This window comes from Bos indicus, chromosome 17 (assembly GCF_029378745.1).
Source record: "Bos indicus isolate NIAB-ARS_2022 breed Sahiwal x Tharparkar chromosome 17, NIAB-ARS_B.indTharparkar_mat_pri_1.0, whole genome shotgun sequence".
NCBI lineage: Eukaryota > Metazoa > Chordata > Mammalia > Artiodactyla > Bovidae > Bos > Bos indicus.
The window spans coordinates 66083329-66106335 of NC_091776.1; the positions used below are offsets into that span (position 1 = coordinate 66083329).

General features: G+C 49.0%; 1 protein-coding gene across 3 annotated transcripts in view; it reads left to right on the forward strand.

Moving 5' to 3' along the window:
• Positions 1 to 23007, forward strand: part of SEZ6L (seizure related 6 homolog like) — a 191321-nt gene that overhangs the window by 148038 nt on the left and 20276 nt on the right. For all 3 annotated transcript variants that reach the window (XM_070769758.1, XM_070769759.1, XM_070769760.1), the window contains exons 10-12: positions 14055 to 14251; positions 19290 to 19484; positions 19801 to 19992. In XM_070769758.1, coding sequence (XP_070625859.1) covers positions 14055 to 14251; positions 19290 to 19484; positions 19801 to 19992 — 584 coding nt within the window. The remainder of the gene's footprint in view (positions 1 to 14054; positions 14252 to 19289; positions 19485 to 19800; positions 19993 to 23007) is intronic.

The following is a 23007-nucleotide window of genomic DNA, read 5'->3' on the forward strand; positions in this document are numbered from 1 at the left end:
GGAGCAGCACAGTTCATAGAGCCCAAATTTCATCCTGTTTCACATGAGGAAACTGTGGCCCAGAGATGGGGAAAGCCTGTCCCAAGATTGCCCTCTCAGTCAGCTATTGCCGTATAACAAATTACCCCCAAATTCAGTGATCAGATCAGATCAGATCAGTCGCTCAGTCGTGTCCTACTCTTTGCGACCCCATGAATCACAGCACGCCAGGCCTCCCTGTCCATCACCAACTCCCGGAGTTCACTGAGACTCACGTCCATCGAGTCAGTGATGCCATCCAGCCATCTCATCCTCTGTCGTCCCCTTCTCCTCCTGCCCCCAATCCCTCCAAGCATCAGGGTCTTTTCCAATGAATCAACTCTTTGCATGAGGGCCAAAGTACTGGAATTTCAGCTTTAGCGTCATTCCTTCCAAAGAAATCCCAGGGCTGATCTCCTTCAGAATGGACTGGTTGGATCTCCTTGCAGTCCAAGGGACTCTCAAGAGTCTTCTCCAACACCACAGTGCAAAAGCATCAATTCTTCAGCACTCAGCCTTCTTCACAGTCCAACTCTCACATCCATACATGACCACAGGAAAAACCATAGCCTTGACTAGACGAACCTTTGTTGGCAAAGTAATGTCTCTGTTTTTGAATATGCTATCTAGGTTGGTCATAACTTTCCTTCCAAGGAGTAAGCATCTTTTAATTTCATGGCTGCAATCACCATCTGCAGTGATTTTGGAGCCCAGAAAAATAAAGTCTGACACTGTTTCCACTATTTCCCCATCTATTTGCCATGAAGTGGTGGGACCAGATGACATGATCTTCATTTTCTGAATGTTGAGCTTTAAGCCAACTTTTTCTCTCTCCACTTTCACTTTCATCAAGAGGCTTTTGAGTTCCTCTTCACTTTCTGCCATAAGGGTGGTGTCATCTGCATGTCTGAGGTTATTGATATTTCTCCCGGCAATCTTGATTCCAGCTTGTTTCTTCCAGTCCAGCGTTTCTCATGATGTACTCTGCATATAAGTTAAATAAACAGGATGACAATATACAGCCTTGACGAACTCCTTTTCCTATTTGGAACCAGTCTGTTGTTCCATGTCCAGTTCTAACTGTTGCTTCCTGACCTGCATACAGATTTCTCAAGAGGCAGATCAGGTGGTCTGGTATTCTCATCTCTTGAAGAATTTTCCACAATTTATTGTGATCCACACAGTCAAAGGCTTTGGCAGAAAATTTGTGTCCTGTCTCATGAGTCTGCAGGTCAGCAAGGGGGATTCTCCTGGTCTGAGCTGACTCTCTGCTGTGTCTGTGGACAACTATGGGCCAGGTAGGTGGCCCCATGGGTCCATGGCTGGCCTCACGTATTTGGGGTGGGCTGGCTGTCAGTCTAAGCAGCCGTAGCCGGGGATGGCTCACCTCTACTCCATGGGTCTCTCATCATCCAACAGCTGGCTTGGTCTCCTTCCTGTAGCAACTGGCCAGCATTCCACAGCCATTAGCAGAAGCATTCACTGCCTCTTGAGTGAGCCTAGACCAGGAATTGGCACGACATCATTGGTATCCTATGGCGAATCACAAAGGAAGGGCCAGACCAGATTCGAGGGATGGAGAAGTGGACTCCATTTCTTGGTGGCAGATGTTTGGGAGCCTCCATACAAAGGGTCTGGACACAGAGGGAGCCCCAGAGCTTTGAAATAATTTCTGCACTCAAGCTAAACCCAACAAAGAGTAGGGGTGAGAACTCAGGTCTCCTGGTCCCAGTCCGAAGCTCCAAATGATATCCCTGTGCACAACTGTCCCTAGGAGATGACTATCATCATCCCCATTTTACAGATGAAGAAACTGAGGCCCAGAGAAGTAAAGTAACTTGCCTATGATCCCACAGCTATGAATTCTACCCAGGGCTCAGTGCCTGGCATAAAGAATCAGAAAATGTTTCTGTCTCCACCTGATGCTTCTTGACATGCGGAAGGCACTCTCAAAAGATCCTGAGACTTTTTCAGGAAGAGGAAAAGCCCTTCTTTTGCCTGTCATAGAGGATGGTGACTGCAGCCATGAAATTTAAAAATACACTTGCTCCTTGGAAGAAAAGCTATGACAAACCTAGATAGCATATTAAAAAGCAGAGACATCACTTTGCTGTCAAAGATCCATCTAGTCAAAGCTATGGTTTTTCCAATAGTCATGTATGGATGTGAGAACTGGACCACAAAAAAGGCTGAGCACTGAAGAGTTGATGCTTTTGAACTATGGTGCTGGAGAAGACTCTTGAGAGTTCCTTGAACTGCAAGGAGATCAAACCCGTCGGTTCTAAAGGGAATCAGCCCTGAATATTCATTGGAAAGACTGATGCTGAAGCTGAAGCTCCAATATTTTGGCCACCTGATGCGAAGAGCCGACTCATTGGAAAAGATCCTGATGCTGAGAAAAACTGAAGAAGGCAGGAGGAGAAGGGGACGACAGAGAATGAGTTGGTTGAATGGCATCACCAACTCAATGGACTTGAGTTTGAGCAAGCTCCAGGAGATAGTGAAGGACAGGGAAGCCTGTTGTGCTGCAGACTGCGGGATCGACAAGAGTGGGACACAACTTAGCAACTGAACGACAACAGCAAAGGAAGTTTTGAGTTCAGGTCCTAACTCTGCGCCTCATTGGCTGTGTGACCTCGGATGAATCACTTTACTTCTGTGAGCTTCAATTCCCTGCCTTTAAAAGGAGGATGATAGTAATAGAGTCCCCACCTCTTAGAGTTCCTGGGAAGATGGAACTCTTGGCAAGGGCCTGACACCATGCACACACTCAGTAGTTTACTTGGCAGCTGTGATGATGATGATGATGATGAACTCCTTCCATGATGTGTGTACAAATTGAGCTCTATTATACAACTATACACACACACACACACAAATGTTGCCCCCAACTTCGGGCACTGAGGGATGAAGAAGCTTCATCCTAAGGCACTCCCCAGACGTCCTACTGATTGATCACTCCCCTTCCCCCGTTTTTGGTGTGAGTGGTAACCGGAAACACAGTCCTAGGACAGGTCCTCCCCAGCACATGCCCTTTTCCACTCCTCAGCTGTGTCAGCTCTTCGCAGCCTTGGCATCTGCAGCTGTGGGAGGGACCACCCCCCTCCACCCCCCATCTCAAGCCTGGCCCCTGCCTTGCTGGTGCACGCCCAGGAGCCCACGGCGCTCAGACGTAGTTAGATCTGACGTCCCGCGAGCCACATCGCTTGTCTGATGTGCAGTGACCCTGGCACTCACTCTCCAGCCAGTGTTCGGTGAGGACCCACCACGTGCCTGGCATTGCGTTAGCTTATCAGAGGCTTGGAGAAAACACTCAGTTACTGCACGCCAAACTCTTTGGAGTGCATCACCTCTGTCAACTTAGTTAATTCTCTAAACAACCCGTGAGTTCACACAGTGGGGTCTGGCAGCCAGGCGGGGGCAGAGGCTCCAAGCATGGCCCTGTGACGGCTGGGGGGCCCCTGTGCAGCTACATCACACCTCCAGGGGAAGCCCGGGGGAGCCCTCGAGGTTCCCAACGGTTGGTTTTTTCCTGGAGGACCGTTCCTGCCCTCCCGGAGCCTGCCCTGGGTTGCACGGGATGTGTTTTGGCAGCTGAGATGAGCCACACCAGGCTGTACGAGGGGATGGCTTCAAGAGGGTGTGCCATGATGGGGACTCAGAGTGACAGCAAACAGATCCGGCAGCTGTCGGCTCCCGCTGTGACAGCCCGGAGCACCTTCCTCCAGCGATGCGGGGCCCGGGGCTGCGTTTCTCTGCACAGGAGTGTGTTTGTGCGCTTGTGTGCACTCACATACCATGCATGCACAACCACACAGATACATGCACACCCCACACACATCTTACACCCCACATATCACATACGTACATAACACACATGTCACACACCACATACAGATCACAACGTGCGCACCACACAGATCACATACCCCCCACACACTACACACACAGCACACACACACTATACACATACCCCATACACACTACACACACAACACACACACACTACACACATACCCCATACACACTACACACACAACACACACAGATAACACACCACACACACTACACACACAACACACCACACACACTACACACATACCCCATACACACTACACACACAACACACCACACACACACACTACACACCACACACACTACACACATACCCCATACACACTACACACACAACACACACAGATAACACACCACACACTACACACACAACATACCACACATACTACACACACAACACACACATACCCCATACACACTACACACACATACCCCATACACACTACACACACAACACACACAGATAACACACCACACACACTACACACACAACATACCACACATACTACACACACAACACACACATACCCCAAACACACTACACACACAACACACCACACACACAACACACACACTACACACCACACACACTACACACATACCCCATACACACTACACATACAACACACACACATAACACACCACACACACTACACACATACCCCGTACACACTACACACACAACACACACACACTATACACATACCCCGTACACACTACACACACAACACACACACACTATACACAAACCCCATACACACTACACACACACCACACACAGATAACACACCACACACACTACACAGACACCATACATACTACACACACAACACAACACACACACACTATACACATACTCTATACACACTACACACACAACACACACAAATAACACACCACACACACTACACAGACACTATACACACAACACACCACACACACTACACACATACCCCATACACACTACACACACAACACACACACACAACACACCACACACACTATACACATACCCCATACACACTACACACACACCACACACAGATAACACACCACACACACTACACAGACACCATACACACTACACACACAACACAACACACACACTACACACATACCCCATACACACTACACACACAAGACACACAGACAACACACCACACGCACTACACACACACCACAAGTCCCAACCCACCCTTAATTAAACTCTAATTTATGCTTTAATTATACTCTCTCAAGTTCAGCTCTTTTACCCTGACTCAGAGGTCCTAAAATGAAGAAGGCCTCCGTCCCACCCACTAACTGTGTAAATGTGGAGAAACTCCTGTCCAGAAAGAGGGAGCGATGTGGGCGTCTGCACACAGGAAAGTCCGGGAAGGGCCGCGAGGCCGCCTCTGGCCACCCTTGGGTGCGGGAAACCCAAGCTTCACCAGCCTGTGTCCGAATCCCTGAGTTCTCAACCCCATCCCTTACCTGCTCATGATGGAGAGGGCAGGGAAGATGGGGGTCCGACCTCTTGGGAAGAAGGAAAGCGTGAAGCAGAAGGAAACTGTGGCCACACTTTCTTGCTTTTCTTTTCTTTTCTTTTTTTTTTTTTACAATTGGTGCGTTCTGAGATTTTCATCTAGAAAAACTGAGGCCCAGGCTGGGCAAGTGCCTTGTCCATAGTCACAAAGCAAAGAAGCAACAGGGGGAGGGGGGCTCTCAATGATATCTCCTGACACCACAACCCTCTCCCCTTAGCAGGCTGTATAATTCATTACGAATATATTTTTTTCACAGACAAAAAAAAAATATGCTCTGTTAATTGAATTCCTGGCATTGACTATGATGTTGACAGCTTTCAGCAATATTATCCCCATTTTACAGGTGAGGACACTGAGGATCAATGAGGTTAAGTCACTTTCTCAAGGTCGCCTAGCTAGAAACCAGCACACTGAGGATTTGAACCCAGAGTTCATTCTCTTCACACTACCTCTCAAGATGGAGCAAAAAGCACCATGGCGGCTACGGACTGATTTCTCTCTGCTTTCCCAGCAAGGCAGCTGAGAAGTGCTGGGCTTGCCACTGGTCTGCAGCGCTGGGGGCGATGTGCCTTATTGTTGATCCTGCTGAAGCCTTGCCCGCCGTGTTGTGAATCAGCTCAGCCCAGGGATGAGGCAGGTCAGCCCGTGGGGTGGCCCCAGAGGAAAGGCACATCCAGTGAGGGGGGAGTATGTTTCTTCTCCTTCTGATTGGAGATCCGAGGGGGAATTGGTCAAGACAAGGAGAAAAGTGGAGGAAAAGGAGGGAAGAGAGGCAGAACAGAGGTGGGGTCTCACCCACATCGAAACCTCCAGGGCAGCAGCCGTCAGTCCCGGCTGCCAGCACAACCTCCTGGGGAACTTCAGTGACACTGATGCCCGGGACCTGCACCCCGAGATGCTGAGGGTCCCGTTGACCTGGGATGCAGCCTGGACATCATCGGGAGTTTTTAAATCTCCCCAGAGATTCTCTTGTGTAGCCGGGACTGAGTGAAGGCTGGGTCTGAGCCCTACACAGACATGCACTTGGTGAGCATCTGGAAGAGAAAGGAAGGAAAGAAAGCAGAGACATAGGGAAGGACAGAGAAGGAAATGAGAAAACTGTTCATTTTTTATGCTTTAATGGGTCTTTTTAGGGAGCCAGAGAGATTGGTTTTCTCTGCCCTCCCCGGAGGTGACATGGTTTCTTGTCCCACCTTCTATTCTATCAAATTAAATTGAAACCAAATTAGCCCTGGGCCAGAGGGTCCCTCAGCAATTCCACGGTGCCAGGGAGCGCCTGGCATTGGCCGCGTGGCTTCGTGAAGGAGCCAAGGCCTTGGGATCTGGGCCTTCGTGGGCTCAGTTTACTTCTCTGTGAAATGGGACTTCATTTTCTCAGGTCTCCTCACCATGTGGCTGAGGGGATATGAAGAGAAAACGGATACAAAAGAATTCTAAACAAGTCTTTTTCTTAAGGCCTTCAGAAAAAACGTGTTTTATAGAAGTTTTATTGCACTTACAACTGCATTTATGGGTTCTGCTCCTCTTTCCCTTATTTAAAGTCAATGGTGTATTTAATCACCCATCTCTGTGGTCCGGTGGAGGTCCTGCCTTGATTGCAAGGTGGTGTTTTCTTGAGAAAGTCATTGAATCCCTCTGAGCCTCAGTTTGCTCACCTGGAAAAAGCAGAAATAAATTCACCATCATTCATCATTTATTTCACCTTTATGAAGCCCTGAGCTTGGGCATGTCCCTTCGGGGAGCTCGCAGCCTGGTATGAGAGCTGACATAGGCAGGTAGAGTCCCACGGTTCAGTGCTAGAATCACGCCTTATAACTACACAGCTCTCCCGTATGACCAGCTGTGAGCTTCAGCGTGTTTCTTCACCTCTGGGTGCCTCAGTTTGCTTATCTGTGGAATGAGTAAGAATGATGCTTCTTGGAGAGTTCATCTGAGGATAAAATGAAAGGGCGCGTGTGAAGTGCTAAGAACAGCTCCTGGCTCTGAGGAAGCCTTCTGAAAGCCTTGGCTAGCTTCATACGGCCATAGATGCAGGAGGGTGTAGGAAGCGCAGAGGGACCTATAAAATGACGTCAGGCAGAGAGGAGAGGAGAGCCATTCCAGATTAGAGGACCAGCCTGGCTAAGGCAGGTCTTGAGGCTGCAAAGGATCTGGTGTCCAAAGATGTTTGAGACAGCAGAGATGGGCTGCCCGCCCCTCCCCTGCCCCGTGGACCCCATGGAAGTCCTGAAAGGCTGAAAAACGGAGTGGAATTCTGTGGGCTAATTTTTGCTATTTCCACAGCCCAATTCTATTACCAGCTGCTTTTTATTTCCCTCCTTAAATTGGCTTGCCTTTTTCACTTGACTTCCTCTAAGCAAGATAATGTCCATGAAATGAGAAGTTTGATGTGCAAACCATATATTTATATATTTTTCTAATTCACATTTAAATAAATACATAACCATTAGACATTTCCAAAGATGTTTGTCTACCGCAAATCGTCTTGTGAATACTACTCAGGAGAGGCTTTTAAAGGCGAGATTGCTAAGCAAAGGTCAGATGTTTGTTAGGAAAGGAGTAAGAGAAGCAAGGTGGCTTGCTCGTCATTTCTTTCTGCGCCTTCTGTGGAATATTAACTACAGCTCAGCGGTTACAAAGCTCCCCTACCACCTTCTCCCCACTTACAGGGTCCTGGTTTGTTGGAGTAAGGATGGGGAGATGGGGTTGCCCTGCAGGCGAAAGAGATGCCTGTGTCTTGCTTAAGTGCACACTGCCCTCTGCTGGTCAAGAGGAAGTACACTTGCTAATATATGTCAGATTCAAATTTACATTCTATCTTCACCTCTTTGGCTTTCTTGACCCTTGTGGAAGCTATGATGAGGGTCCCTCGGGCTGGTTTTATCCTTTGTTGAAGAGATAAAATACCCACATGATTCAAACCCCAAAGGTACAGAAGGGTCTACTGTGAAAGTTTCCCACCCTTCCCCAGCAAACAGCCCCCTCCATCGAGGCAAACGCTATATCCGTTTCTTAAGCATCTTTTCCAGACTCTTAAAATATTTGCAAAATTGTAACAAATCTCATTCTACTGAAATAAAACCACCCAGACCAAGTAGTCAGTTTAACACTGACTTTATCACATACTCTGTTGTATGCCATCAGCAACAAGATGAAACAAATTTGTGACCAAGAAATGTAAAATGTTTAGGAGACAAAATATTTTTACATGGGGAGTCTGTAGAAAGAAGAAATATTCAAATGAACTCTAGTCATGACAGCATGTGAACCAAAGGCATATTGGGATGCAGGGAACAGTGAAACAAGGCTTCCTCATTCTGCAAGTTTTATTTGTAATTTTTAATTTGCATTTTCTGAGATAAGACTGAACCTGAGCATATTTTTTCTTTCTTGTTTTTATTGAAGTGTTGTTGATTTACAGTGTTGTATGTGTTTCGGGCATACAGCAAGTTGATTCAGTTATAAGTGTTTTTTTCAGATTATTTTCCCTTATAGATTATTGCAAAATATTGAATATAGTTCCCCATGCTATACAATAGGTCCTTGTCTGGGTACACTTTGGGGGCACATCTGTGTGGGAATTTCATGGGATGTTGTATGAAACAGTGGTTCCTATCTTGGGCTTTTGCTCTGACAGACATAGGTTTGATCCAAGGTGTGGATCATATGTGACCACATATGTGACCTTGGGCAGATGGCTTCTCCTGGCTGACCTTCAGTTTCCTTCTCTGTGAGGAAATGGTAATATGTCTTAGTTTGTGGGGTTGCTGTTTGAATGGGTAATACTGAGCCGGTAGCGTCACTTAAATGCTAAGTGAGGTCTTGTCCCCAGACACTTTTCATGGTTGAATAAGATTCCATTGGGTGAATAGACCTCGTCTGCTCCTCTACTGAACTGTTGAGGGAAGGCGTCCAGGTTTGTGTTTGGGAAGGATTTACCTGACTGCTGCTGGGAGAGGGGTGGGAGCCAGGGTAGGATGGAGTCAGTAAGCCTTCAGATCACCCCACAATCCAGCTGAAAGATGGAGAAAAGCCAATGGCAGAGACTAAGGAGAAAGAGATGGCTTGTTGTGTCGAAGGAGACGCAGAGGCCGCGATCTTCCGGCAAGAGCTCAAGACCCCTGCGCCCAAGGAAAGCCTTTCCCTCTGACAGCTAAGGGGGGCTGGCACAGGCGGGGGCTGGCCGTGGGGAGCTCTGTCTTCCTGTGGAATCCTCCCTGCGGGGGACCTGCTACACCCAATTCCAGTCAGATCAAACCCGCCTGCCTGCCAGCACCTCTCCATCTCCCGTTGGCACTGGAGTCAAACTGACATCCTGATTTCTCGGCGCCTCCTCAGATTGTATCTAGCTGACATCTCTCTTCTATCCCCTGCTGAAAGCCCTGCTCTGCCCTGTGGCCAATCTGCCCGCCGTTAAGTCTCTGCGTTTTCCTCTCGATTGCTGGGGGGTGGCCCAGCGGCAGGGACCCTGGATGAACTCAGTGTATCAAACACAGCTGAATAGGCAAGCAAAAACACAGGCTCATCTTTGGATCAGGAGGGAAAATCAATTACCAGCATTTGTATATATCATTGGAACCAGCCTCTCAAAAAGATGGATCCAGAAGGACAGGGAAGCCTGGTGTGCTGCAGTCCACAGGGTCGCAAAGAGTCAGACACGACTGAGCGACTGAACAAGAAGGATACAGGAGAAAGTACCTTTATTCTTTCTCCCACTATCCTTCATGCACCTTCTCCATTGTTTTGCTTCTCTGGCTGAAAGCTTTGTTTTCATGGGTCTTCTGGTCACAACAAGTGTAGTTGAGTCTAATAATCATATAGCTCTAAAGATTATTTGTTGTAAAAGCTCACCCCTCCCTCTACAGGTCTTCTTGGGCTGGGAATTCTGCAAAGGGAAAGGGGCTCTGGGCTATTTCTTTCTCACAGGACAGCCAAATGTCACCACCCTGTTACACTATGGAAGGTATAGAGTGCTAATCTTTTTTCCTTGCTCTTATAGAGCGTATTTGATATTGGCAGAGAAGGCAATGGCACCCCACTCCAGTACTCTTGCCTGGAAAATCCCATGGATGGAGGAGCCTGGTGGGCTGCAGTCCATGGGGTCGCTAAGAGTCAGACATGACTGAGCGACTTCCCTTTCACTTTTCACTTTCATGCATTGGAGAAGGAAATGGCAACCCACTCCAGTGTTCTTGCCTGGAGAATCCCAGGGACAGGGGAGCCTGGTAGGCTGCCGTCTATGGGGTCACACAGAGTCAGACACGACTGAAATGACTGAACAGCAGCAGCCTGGATGGTCTGGACCTTGCCCTCTGCTGGATTCTATTGCCCTTTCAGGGTGGGACCATTTTTAAGGAGATGCACAGGGGCTGCCTCCATCAAGGTTCACATCCAGACCTGGGAAACATCTCTGTTCTTGCCAGTGATGGGCGGCTCACTCCCAGTACCTCCCCTTTCTTCCTTTGTTCTGCCTCCAGGAAGGCAGCAGCTCCAGGCTGATTTTTATCATTACTGTTTTCTTGGTAAGCATCAAAGTGGGGATTGTGATGGTGGTGGTGTTGATGATGGCAGCGGTGTTGATGATGGTGATGATGGTGGTTATGATAATGATGGTGGTGGTGGTGGTGATGGTACTGATGGTGATGGTGGTGATGATGGTCATGACGGTGGTGGTGTTGATGTTGGTCATAATGGTGGTGATGATAATGATGGTGGTAGTGATGGTGTTGGTGGTGGTGATGATGATCGGGATGGTGGTGATGGTGGTGGTGGTAGTGATGATAATGGTGGTGGTGGTGTTGATGATGATGATGATGGTGGTGGTGGTGATGATTATAATGGTCGTGATGATAATGATGATGATTTTTGTGGTGGTGGTGATGGTAGTGGTGGTGTTGATGTTTGTGGTGATGTTGATGATGGTGTTGATGATGGTTGTGGTCATGATGGTGTTGATGGTGATGATAATGGTTGTGGTGGTGTTGGTGATGATGATGGTGGTGGTGATGATGGGGATGGTGATGATGCCCATAATAACATTACAACATGACATAACATTCTGCCCAGGTGCTATCAGTGAACCTAGAATCTGATCCCAGATCTCCTGCATCCCTTATATCACTCTGAAATCCCATGACATAGACTGGAAATGGTAAGCCCAATTCATAGGCAAGGAACTTCAGAAAAACCACACGCCCTCCATCAAAGTGTCGAAACAGGAATCAAACCAGACCTTTCTGATTCCCAAGGCTGTGTGCTCTTCTCAGAGCACTGTTCCTTCCTATTTTAGAAAGAACAGACAGTTGCTCTTGGGTTTTCAAATGAAAGGTCTTTGCACCCTAGAAGATGCTTCTGCTGCACTGAGATCATTGAAATGAATGATAGAATAAAGTGAAGTCATGCATGTCTGCAAACCACTGTTGCAGCGAATTGGCTGTGAAGTCGGCTTATGGAACAAACGTCTCCACTCTGCTGCGTTTCATACTGGCCTGCTCCAGCGCTTTCATGAGCCATTGATGTTTCACGGTACTTAGAGTTAAGAGGCTCTTCCATAGTCCAAAAGCTGACATTAACCCTACTATTTCTGTTGCCAAATAGACTCTCCGGCAGGTTCTTTCATAGCGTAGCATCTACTGGGCACCTACTGTATGCAGAAGAAGGTAGTGACTCCAGAATGTAAATGTAATAGGGGTTTAGAGGTTGTCATTTAGTTGGAAACTGGCAGGGGATAGGCTGAGTCTGGGAACTTAGTCTTAAAGCCCTGTGTGCAAAGCAAGCGCAGACCTTTTTTTCAGGAGAGGATATTCTGAGGAGTGGTGCAGGGGAAGCTGATGCAGGGTGTGGGGGCAGTTGGAATCTCCCAAAGCCACTCGTTGGAGCAACTAGACATGAGGGATGGAGGATGCCGCGCACCCCTGCCTGCTGGAAGCAGACCTTCAGCGGCGGGCCTTGTGTTTGTATCGCTTTGTTCTTATTCCTCGAAGCACCACCAGGGGCAGTTTTCTTATCTCCTCCCTGCTCCCAGAGTGGCAGCAAACACTGCCCTTGGGCGTTGGATGAAGCTTGGTGGGGGGAGGCATCATCATCCCGCATCAGTTCCCAGAACTTCACTGAAGGCCGTTTCCTGGAACGCCTCTCCTCTGGCAGTGAGTTGGTCCGTCAGGATGCTCCTGTTTAATATCCTTTCGTGTCTTCCATCCCCTGCAAGGTGACACCCAGAGGACCTAAACTTGGCTCTCTAAATCCTTCGTGGCCTAGTCTCCATTCCCACGTCTGTTCCCAAAGCTGGGCACAGGGGCCGCCAGGTGTGCCCCTTTGGGAGCCGTGACCCTTCTCCCTTCCTCCCTCTGCCACGGGCACTGCCCTCTCTGCCTCTCCTGCACGCCTGCCTTGTGGTCCCCTTCTCTTTCTTTTGGGTCCTGAGCAAGTGCCACCTCCTCCAGGGAGGCTTCCATGCTGCGCCCCATCTACGTTAGACTCCCTTCTCTGCACTTACGATGATAACTCCTGCCGCAATCCCTGGCTTTCTAGTCTGAACAGACCACTGTTCTGTGGCTCCTCCTGTTTTCTGAGCGCCACACAGCGCCTGCCACATGCTGCGTGCATGCTAAGTTGCTCCAATTGTGTCTGACTCTGTGTGACCCCCATGGACTGTAGCCCACAGTCTCCTCTGTCCATAGGATTCTCCAGGCAAGAATACTAGAGTGGTCCGCCATGCCGTCCTCCAGGGATCAAAACCGTGTCTCTTAGATCTCCTGCACTGGCAGGCAGGTTCTTTACCACTAGTGCCTCCTGGGAAGCCCTAACACCTAGTAAATGCTTGGAAATATTAGGGAGGGGACACAAGGAAAGGAGGGGACACAGTCAGGGCTGCCTTGATTGATGCAGCCAAAGCTGAATTATCTGGCGTCCCTACAATCAGAGATCAGTTTTGTCCAGCACGCCTGCCATAGCCCTGGTTTCTGGGCCTTACTGAAGTGCTTCCTGGATTGTTAACTGTCCTTCATCAGTGGACTGTCCTGTGTTTGGGTCTTTAAAAGCGTGTCATCCCATGCCGGTATGAATAGTGATGGCAGGTTGGAGCATCTTCCATGAATCTTTTGTCTTTCTCCACCCCACCCGCGGTCCCATCCTCAAAACATAATAGATAACCTGGCTGATTTTGAGGCATTTGTCACATAATAAGTGGAAAGATCATTTCACTTTATATGAGGAGGCAAGTTATAGTTAGCAAGCAGTCAGCTTGTTCTGCGTCAGAGAAAGATGGAAGACCCATGTCACACTGCCAGCAGGGGGCTCAGGGCCAGCACTCATTTCCCCCAGGGAAGGGTTGTTAATGACGGGGGTATCGAAGGCACACCTGCTGGCTCTGCAGCACTTGGCCCTGCGGTGACCTCTCGGCAGGAATGGTCATTTCATGAATGAGTCTTCAAAAGCCCAGTCCATGCACAGATCCATTCCTGCGTGCAGGAAAGACCAGCATGGGCCATTTACAGGTTCAGCCTGTGGCTCCCTCACCCCCCACTTCTTAGCTTGGGCCCTGACCACATAGTATATCTCAAGAGAATGAGTGCTGCCTGAAAAAAAATAATAGTCTTATTGAATGCCTGTAACTTGGCTTCTCAAGACCCCCTCCTCTTCTCTCTGTCCCCCAAGCCTGAACCTCAGCAACAGTGACATCCTGACCATCTACGACGGTGACGAGGTCATGCCCCACATCTTGGGACAGTACCTGGGAAACAGCGGCCCCCAGAAGCTGTACTCGTCCACGCCGGACCTAACCATCCAGTTCCACTCGGACCCCGCCGGCCTCATCTTTGGGAAGGGCCAGGGATTCATCATGAACTACATCGGTAAGTGTTTTAGCCAGTTACTGTCTGTCTTTGTGTTAGATGCAAGCCAAGACCATTCCCTCTAGATGTGTCTTTTGGGGAGTGTGGTGCTATCTGAGTTTTTTAATATATTGGCACAGGAAATATACATTGTTTTTTCATTTTTTTAAGAGGTGGGCTCTCTAATCGGAAGGACCAGGTTTCGAGTCCTAGCACTGTCATCAATGGCTGTGTGACCTTGGGCAAGTCACTTAACCTCTCTGAGCCTCTTCTTGTCATCTGTAAAATGGAAATAGTGATGCGTCTTCCACGGGGTTGATGCCAGGATTTAGTAGATCATGACTTAACACGTTATTGACCTGGAGATTTTTGCAGGAACTTAACTCCTCCTGTGGCCATAGTGCATCTCCATCAGTAGTCTTGCCTGAACAAGATTCCATGTCTTTGGTTCTTCCCACTGGCTTGAAGATTTGCCCATATCTAGCCAATGCAAAGTGTTCTCTTTGTACCTTCTCTGGCCTCCAGAATGCAACCCACTTCCCTGACCACTGGCTGTCTTAAGGAGCTTCATGCGTCTGAAAATAAGTCCCCTGCATTTGTTTGGTTTTGTTTGCTTGTTGGTGTTGTTGTTGAGGCAGGGAATATGACTTCATTTGGGAAACTGGCAGACAGAGAAGATGGCAGAATAATGCCTCAAAATAGCCCTCTTGGTCCCCTGCTTTTTATTTCCAGCTGGTGGACACTCCCATCCCTTCCCTGCTCTGCATGCATCTCTCAGAAAAGCAGTCACAAGTGTCTGTCTTCTTTGTTACGTGTCTCGGGGGCCTTTTCACCCTTGATTGCAGTGCTGAGTTCTTCAGAGTGTTATGGCTGCCACTTTCCACGCCTTCTTTACCGGCCAATGCCCTGGGCAGAGGCTTTCCAGGCCAGGTGCCCTCCGGAGTCAGCTGCCTTTGGAGGGAGAGTTTCTGGTGACTCAGCTTCAATCCATCTCCTTAGACCTTTCTTCCCCACCTCCCTCCCTCCTGGAAGATGAGGTCATAGGTTTTGCTCGTTTGTCTCCTCTGGTACCCGGGTCAGTCTTCCAAAATTGCATTCAGCTTGATGATGGAAATCTGACTCTCCCCAAGGCTGCCCAAGGTTGACCAGAAAGCCCGGCCAGTGTTCAGTTTGGCACTATCTTGAAGAGGAGGTGTTCTTGTTAATTGATGCCGGAAAACTCAGATTCGTGTGACAATTTGAAATTGGCCAGCACTATTATGTGTATTATTTTATTTCATCTTCAAATCCATTGTCTTTGTTTCCAGAGCGTTTGGTTCACAAACTTTCATGCCAGGCCCTGTGCGAGGCATCAGGATACAGGAACAAATAGAATTCTCTCCCTGCCCTTGAGCCAGTTAGTAAAAATGGGAGAGAGAGTCCCATTAGCAGACAATAGCAGGACCATATCCTGATGAGCACAGGATTCCAGCAAGTGCTTCCCCGGGGTGCACAGCCTGGCTCGTATAGGTAACACAAAAAGAGAGAACAGTTCCGGTTTTTCTTATTTCTATTAAAGAAATACATAGCTAATTTCTGTATTTAATTTTTTTAACAGTTTTTTTTTTTTTTTGGCTGTGCTGGGTCTTTGTTGCTGCAAATGGGCTTTGCTCTAGGTGTGGCTACTAGAGAGGCTACTCTCTAACTGCGGGGTGCAGGCTTCTTGTTGGGGCCTCTTCTCTCACTGCAGAGCATGGCCTCTAACTGTACCACTTCAGGAGTTGTGGCGCACAGGCTCAGTTGCTCCACGACATGTGGGATCTTCCCAGACCAGGGATCAAACTGGGGTCCCCTGCATTACAAGGTGGATTCTCAACCACTGGACCACCGAGGAAACCTTGTATTTAATTTTGATGTCAATCAATTGTTCATCTACCTGGCCTGACAGGGAGGCCTGGCGTGCTGCGATTCATGGGGTCGCAAAGAGTCGGACACGACTGAGCGACTGAACTGAACTGAACCTGGCCTGAAGACCATGTTGATTTCAGAGGAAGCCAGGTCTGAAGTCAGTGGAAAAGGGTGCCATGATTGATTAGTGATGTCTGTCATGGGCACGGGAGAGGTGTTTGCTACACTGGGTCTAGATTTAACCAGATGTAGATGCAACTCCCGTCCAGTAGAGGGGTCAAACGGGAGGGTTGGGGGTTTCTCTTGTCATCTAGAGAATTCTGAAGCTCCTAGACTGATCTCAAGGCCTGACCCCAGCTCTGCAAGGTGGCCAAGGCTTATCTGCCCTGGATGCTGTCAGAACTGTCCATGGGAACCCTGAACCTACATGGTTCTGACTTCCCATAATCCTTGTCTGCACAGACAGAAGCAAAGACACAGTCTCCTCATTGCTTCTTATGTTTTGCTTTGTCTGTGGTCAAGCATATGGGAGGGAAGGGACTTAAAAAGCAGAGATGAGTAAGCAGTGTTTTGCAAAGAGTTATTGGTCCCTTGTGTGTTTATTCCTCTAATCCCAGGATAATAAATAAGCTCCATATTGTGGGTTAGCTCCAATCAAATGACTGTGGCTCCCTGGAGTGTTGTGTGGAAAAGGATTGGGAGGTTTCAGCTTGACTCAAAGAAAGAAGTTGCTGTGATTGATTAGTGATGTCTGCTATGAGCATAAGACTGGGGAGTGGTGGCATGTACTCAATACATATTTTGCCAAAAATTGGACCATCGTGCTGATCTTGACCATGAAAATGGAACCATGACTTCAGATCCCTAAATCCTGGCACCTGCCACATGGTAGGCACTCACGTCTTAGTCAAAACAAATCACTGACTCCATACGTCTCATATCAGTGTTGTTCTGGCATCCTGCACATTGATTAGTTCCCACCTTGCCTCTAGGGATAGTCAGGGTCATGATTCTTGTCTCCACTCTATGATTGAGGACAGTGAGGCTCAGAGATATTTACTGACGTGACAGGCGCCACACAGCTTCTAAAAAACGAACAATAACAACAAAAAATTAGAAGGGAAGTTATCTGACTCTAGGCAAGTTTGGCAAAGTTAACAGAGTTTCATAGGAACAGATCATGCCAGAACCTTCACCTGGGATGTTTGGTGAACACTAGATTCCTGAAGCAGGGTCTCCAGGGGGGGTCTCCTGAATCTGAAACTGAAGAAGAGAAGGTTGCGTGACTGGGCCAAGGCCAGCCAGTTAGTGGACGGTGGGGCCACACTTTGAGCCAAGGCTCTGCTGCACAGTGGCAGCGCTGAGCAATGGCAAACGTGATGAGTGCCCCGGAGGAGACGGGAGGTCCTGTGGAAATGTGTAGTCGTGTCGGCTCACTGAAAAGGCACACACATATATGGAATCTAGAAGGAAGGTACTGATGAAACTATTCACATGGCAGGAACAGACATGCAGATGTAGAGAACAGACATGTGGACACGTTGAGGCAGGAGAGGGAGGGACGGATGGAGCAAGTAGCACTGAGTGAAATAGACAGCTAGTGGGAAGCTGCCGTCTAGCACAGGGAGCTCCACTCATGCTCAGTGACAGCCTAGAGGGGTGGGAGGGGAGCGGGAGGGAGGCTCTCGAGGGAAGGGATATATATGTGTGCATATAGCCGATTCACGTTGTTGTACAGCAGAAACTAACATGACATTGTCAAGCAATTGTACTCTAATTAAAGTATAAATATTTAAAAAAAAAAAAAAAGAAGATGCAAAAAAATAAGTCAGGCAAGCAAATCGTTCTGTCTCAAAACTCTTGGCACAAGGCAGACCGCAGATTCCGTCTTTGCCCCCATTTCTCCTCTTTCATCCAGAGTCTGAGCTTTTGCAGCTGTGTCCCAAATCCAGGGCTTGGCTGATTTTTCAAAGGCCTAAAAATAGAGGCTTCTGCTCCCCACCAGGCAATTCTAGAAGCCGTTTCCCGCTCCCCTCCTTCTCGCAGACACCCAGGAGATCTCCTTCCCTCAAATAAAATCATGATGAAATCCCGGGGAGAAACCATTGCTTGTTTCTCAGAATGACTTTCCCGCAGACAGAGGAGGTGCTTTGCTTCCCCCAGAAGCACAGAAGAGCCGCAAATTAATTATATGGTGTAATTAGCTCTTGTCTCAAAATCTGTGCAGTGGGCACTCTGAAGCGAGAGTCGTAGTGGTGGGCTTTGGATTGCTACCTTAGTAACAAAGGTTGGCAGGAGGAAAACAGAGTTATTCTGGAGGAAGACTGTGTGATGATAAGCTGTGTGTAGCATTTTCTGGAGTGTGGTTAATGTTCACTGATGGCAGGCAATGGGATCTGAAGAATGCAACCAATAGTTATTCTATCTTAATAGTTACATGTTTGTCTCAATCTGCAGTACAAAAAATGTATGTGGCTAATCCATCAAGCCCATAGATCTATGGACATTTCTTAGGATGAGGTTGAGGCCATGTGCATGTATGCATGCTTAGTCATGTCCGACTGTTGTGATCCTGTGAACTGTAGCCCACCAGGCTCCTCTGTCCATGGGATTTCCCAGGCAAGAATTTTGGAGTGGGTTGCCATTTCCTTCTCCAGGGCATCTTCCCAACCCCAGGATGGAACCTGTCTCTCCTGCGTTGGCAGACAGATTCTTTACCACTGAGCCTCCTGGGAAGCCCAAGGCTGAGGACAGGAGCAACCTACTGCTATGTGACAGATGACTCCCCATGCCCAAATTAGCCATAAACGTTTACTGCCTCACAGTTCCTGTGAGTCAAGAGTTGAGGAGCTCACACTGAGTGGTCTTGAGTTGGGATCTCTCATGAGGTTGTGGTCAGGATGTCAGCTGAAGCTGCTGTCATCCGAAGGCTTGACTGGGGCCGGAGGTCACACATCCACAGTGGGAAGAAGTCATTGTAAAAGCCCCCTCTAGAAGAGTTCCTGCAGGTTAAAAGTTCCTGCAGGTTAAGAGTTCCTGCCAGGTTTCAGAAGTTGTATTGCTTATTTCCAGAGGCCTCATCTTCTATTTGCTCTTCCCTCTGACATTCATAAAACAAACCCCCAACAGAGAGGCCACCTTCGCATCTAAGGATGACATTTTTGTTTTAAAGAGGTGTCGAGGAACGACTCCTGCTCTGATTTGCCCGAGATCCAGAACGGCTGGAAAACCACTTCCCACACGGAGCTCGTGAGGGGGGCCCGAATCACCTACCAGTGTGACCCCGGCTACGACATCGTGGGGAGCGACACCCTCACCTGCCAGTGGGACCTCAGCTGGAGCAGCGACCCCCCATTCTGCGAGAAAAGTAAGAGCCGTCTTGGCTTTTTTTCCCTTTAGGTCATCAGACGGTAAATCCCTCCATTACAAATACCATTAGGTGCAGTGTGCAACCTTGCATACGGGTCCTCGGACCCTGGCACAAACATTTCTCGGGAGCGCCAATTCTTAAAAGCGAAATTAAAATCAAGTCTCTTTTGTCCTGGCCTATTCTCCAGCCACATGCATTGTCTTTCAAATGAGGAAAAAACTAAGTGGGGAAGTGTTCCAGATCGTTCTGTAGTTCTCAGCAAACCGGTGGTCGTGTGGCCCTAACGCCGCCTGGTCTGATCTGTCTCGCACAGTCATGTACTGCACCGACCCCGGGGAAGTGGACCACTCGACCCGCTTGATTTCTGACCCCGTGCTGCTGGTGGGCACCACCATCCAGTACACCTGCAACCCGGGCTTCGTGCTGGAGGGGAGCTCGCTCCTGACCTGCTACAGCCGCGAGACCGGCACCCCCATCTGGACCTCTCGCCTGCCCCACTGTGTTTGTGAGTCCTCCGCACTGACTTGAGCCCCCGGGGGACCCTGCCGGGAGGGCTGGCTTCCTTTTCTTACTGGTGGAGGGCTGGGCTGTGAGGAGGCAGCACCCACTGTTGGGAGCATTTATTATGATTACCGTCCTATGACCACAGCTCACAGGATTGAGGGTGCTGCTACTCCGACATTTATGGTAAACGTTATCATATGGTTAAGATTTACAGTGAGTTATCAGGCACTGCGCTGAGTCTGCCTGCAATGCAGGAGACCCTGGTTCGATCCCTGGTTCTGGAAGATCCCCTGAGAAAGGAATGGCAGCCCACTCCAGTATTCTTACCTGGAGAATTCCATGGACAGAGGAGCCTGGCGGGCTACAATCCATGGAGTCCCAAAGAGTCGGACACAACTGAGTGACTAACACATACACATACACACACACACACACACACACACACACACACACACGCTATAGCCCACGGAGTCCCAAAGAGCCTGACATGACTGAGCAGCTAACACATACATATACACGCACACACACATGCTACAGCCCATGGCATCCCAAAGAGTTGGACACGACTGAGCCACTAACATACACACACACACACACACACACACACACTACAACCCATGGAGTCCCAAAGAGACACGACTAACACACACACACACACACACGCGCGTGCACACACACACTGGTTGACTCCTTTACCAGAATTCCCTCTCTTCCTCCTCTAGTAGCTTTGTGAACACAGCAGTACTGTCTCCATCTTCTGAAGAAGATACTGAGGTTCAGAGAGATGAAATCGTTGCCCAGGTCACACAGCCTAGTTAGTTATGCAGGAGGCCAGAGGCAAACCCAGACCGGCCTGACCCTGCGTGCTTAAAATCAAGCATCCACAGGGCAGTAAATAGAGTGGATTTAAACTCTTTGGCCTCCTCTACGGAGCCATCAAAACAAATGTTTGGCTTTAAAAAAAACTCTTTGGGGGTTTCTCTACCATAAAAACCCCCAAAAGGCTCCTAAGGTCACTCTGAGAATGGAAGAGTAACACCATATTCTCACCAGGCAGAGGAGGTGGAGAGCAGGGGTCTGGAGGTCTCAGCCTCAGGAGCGCGTGGGAATCGTCTAGAATGTCTGAAAACTCCCTGGAGATCCGGACGCTGTAGGTCTGGGCTGCAGCCTGAGTTTCAGAAGCTCCCCAGGGATTCTGCTGTGCTGAGAGGGATGGGACCCATTGCTTAAGGAAAGCCTGAGGCTCTGCAGCGGAGAAGGCAATGGCACCCCACTCCAGTACTCTTGCCTGGAAAATCCCATGGATGGAGGAGCCTGGTGGGCTGCAATCCATGGGGTCGCTAAGAGTCAGACATGACTGAGGGACTTGACTTTCACTTTTCACTTTCCCGCATTGGAGAAGAAAATGGCAACCCACTCCAGTGTTCTTGCCTGGAGAATCCCAGGGATGGGGGAGCCTGGTGGGCTGCCGTCTGTGGGGTCGCACAGAGTCGGACACGACTGAAGTGACAGCAGCAGCAGCAGCAGAGGCTCCGCAGAAGGCTCAAAGCCTCACGCCATGTCCGGGATTCAGAGGCATCGGCAACACTGCTGTTTGTGCGCTGTCTTGCGTGAGTGTGTTTCAAGCAGATCCACAGCCAGCCCAAGCTCCCAGAGCCACATTGAGGCCTCCGATAGTATTGGAGAATCAAGAGTTAGAACACCAAGAAGGTAGATGTTGATTATTTATGTTTATTGTAAACTCACCTACACCTGGGGGCTTCCCTGGGGGCTCAGCTGGTAAAGAATCTGCCTGCAGTGCAGGAGACCTGGGTTCAATCCCTGGGTTGGAAGATCCCCTGGAGAAGGGAAAGGCTACCCACTCCAGTATTCTGGCCTGGAGAGTTCCATGACTCTATAGTCCATGGGATCGCAAAGAGTCAGACACGACTGAGCGACTTTCACTTCACTTCATCTACATCTGATGCAAAGGGCTTAAGGACATGGCTTTCCGCTCCAGCGGCTATGTTTTATAACTTCTCACGAGTCTTCCAAATAGGCTTCATGGACCTTTTTCATGACCACATAAACAAGCGGTCCTGCCATTCAGACGGGTAAAAGCCGTCGCTGTCGGAGGACAATTGGAAAGCCAGAAAGTCCTTGTCCTCTTCTACTGGATAAACAGATACAGGCAGCCCTTGGAGTTACTGTGGGTTCAGGTCCAGACAACCACGATAAAAGCAAATGTTGTAGTAAAGTGGAGATTTTGGTCCAAGATGGAGACAGAGACGCTGGGAGAGCATCCCGTGATGACAGAAGCAGAGATGGGAGTTTCGCGCCTGCAAATCGAGGGTGCCAGGCATGGCCAGCAACCACCAGAAGCTGGGGAGAGGCAGGGAAGCACCCACCTTTGGAGGTTTTGGAGGGAGCAGGACCCTGCTGCCTTCTTGACTTCAGGCTTCTCGCCTCCAGAGCTAGGAGACAAGGAGTGACTTTTGTCCTAAGCCCCCTGTCTAGTGACCTTTGTTACAGCCGCCCAGGAAGCAAATACAGATCTCATGTCCCCCAGTGACTGTGAGTGAGTGAAAGATGCTCAGTTGTGTCTGACTCTTTGCGACCCCATGGACTGTAACCCGCCAGGCTCCTCTGTCCATGGGATTCTCTCCAGGCAAGAATACTGGAGTGGGTTGCCATTCCCTTCTCCAGGGGATCTTCCTGACCCAGGAACTGAACCCAGGTCTCCAGCATTAGCAGGCAGATTCTTTACTGCTGAGCCACCAGGGAAGCCCCGAAGGTGAACTGCACCCAATGTGGGAGGGGGGTGGTCAGAAGCATCTTGAGTCATGCAAGCTGCTGAGACCTACAGATGAAAAGCTAAAAATAGCTGCTGATTTAAAAATACTGAAGGGTGGAGATGTTTTTTAAAAAGAAAGGAAAGGCCCCTCACTCATCAGGCACAGTCTTCAAAGAGCCTCTGGGCCGCAGCAGCTGCTGGGATTCCCAGAAGGCAGTCCCCTGCTTCTCCCGGGATCCGCAG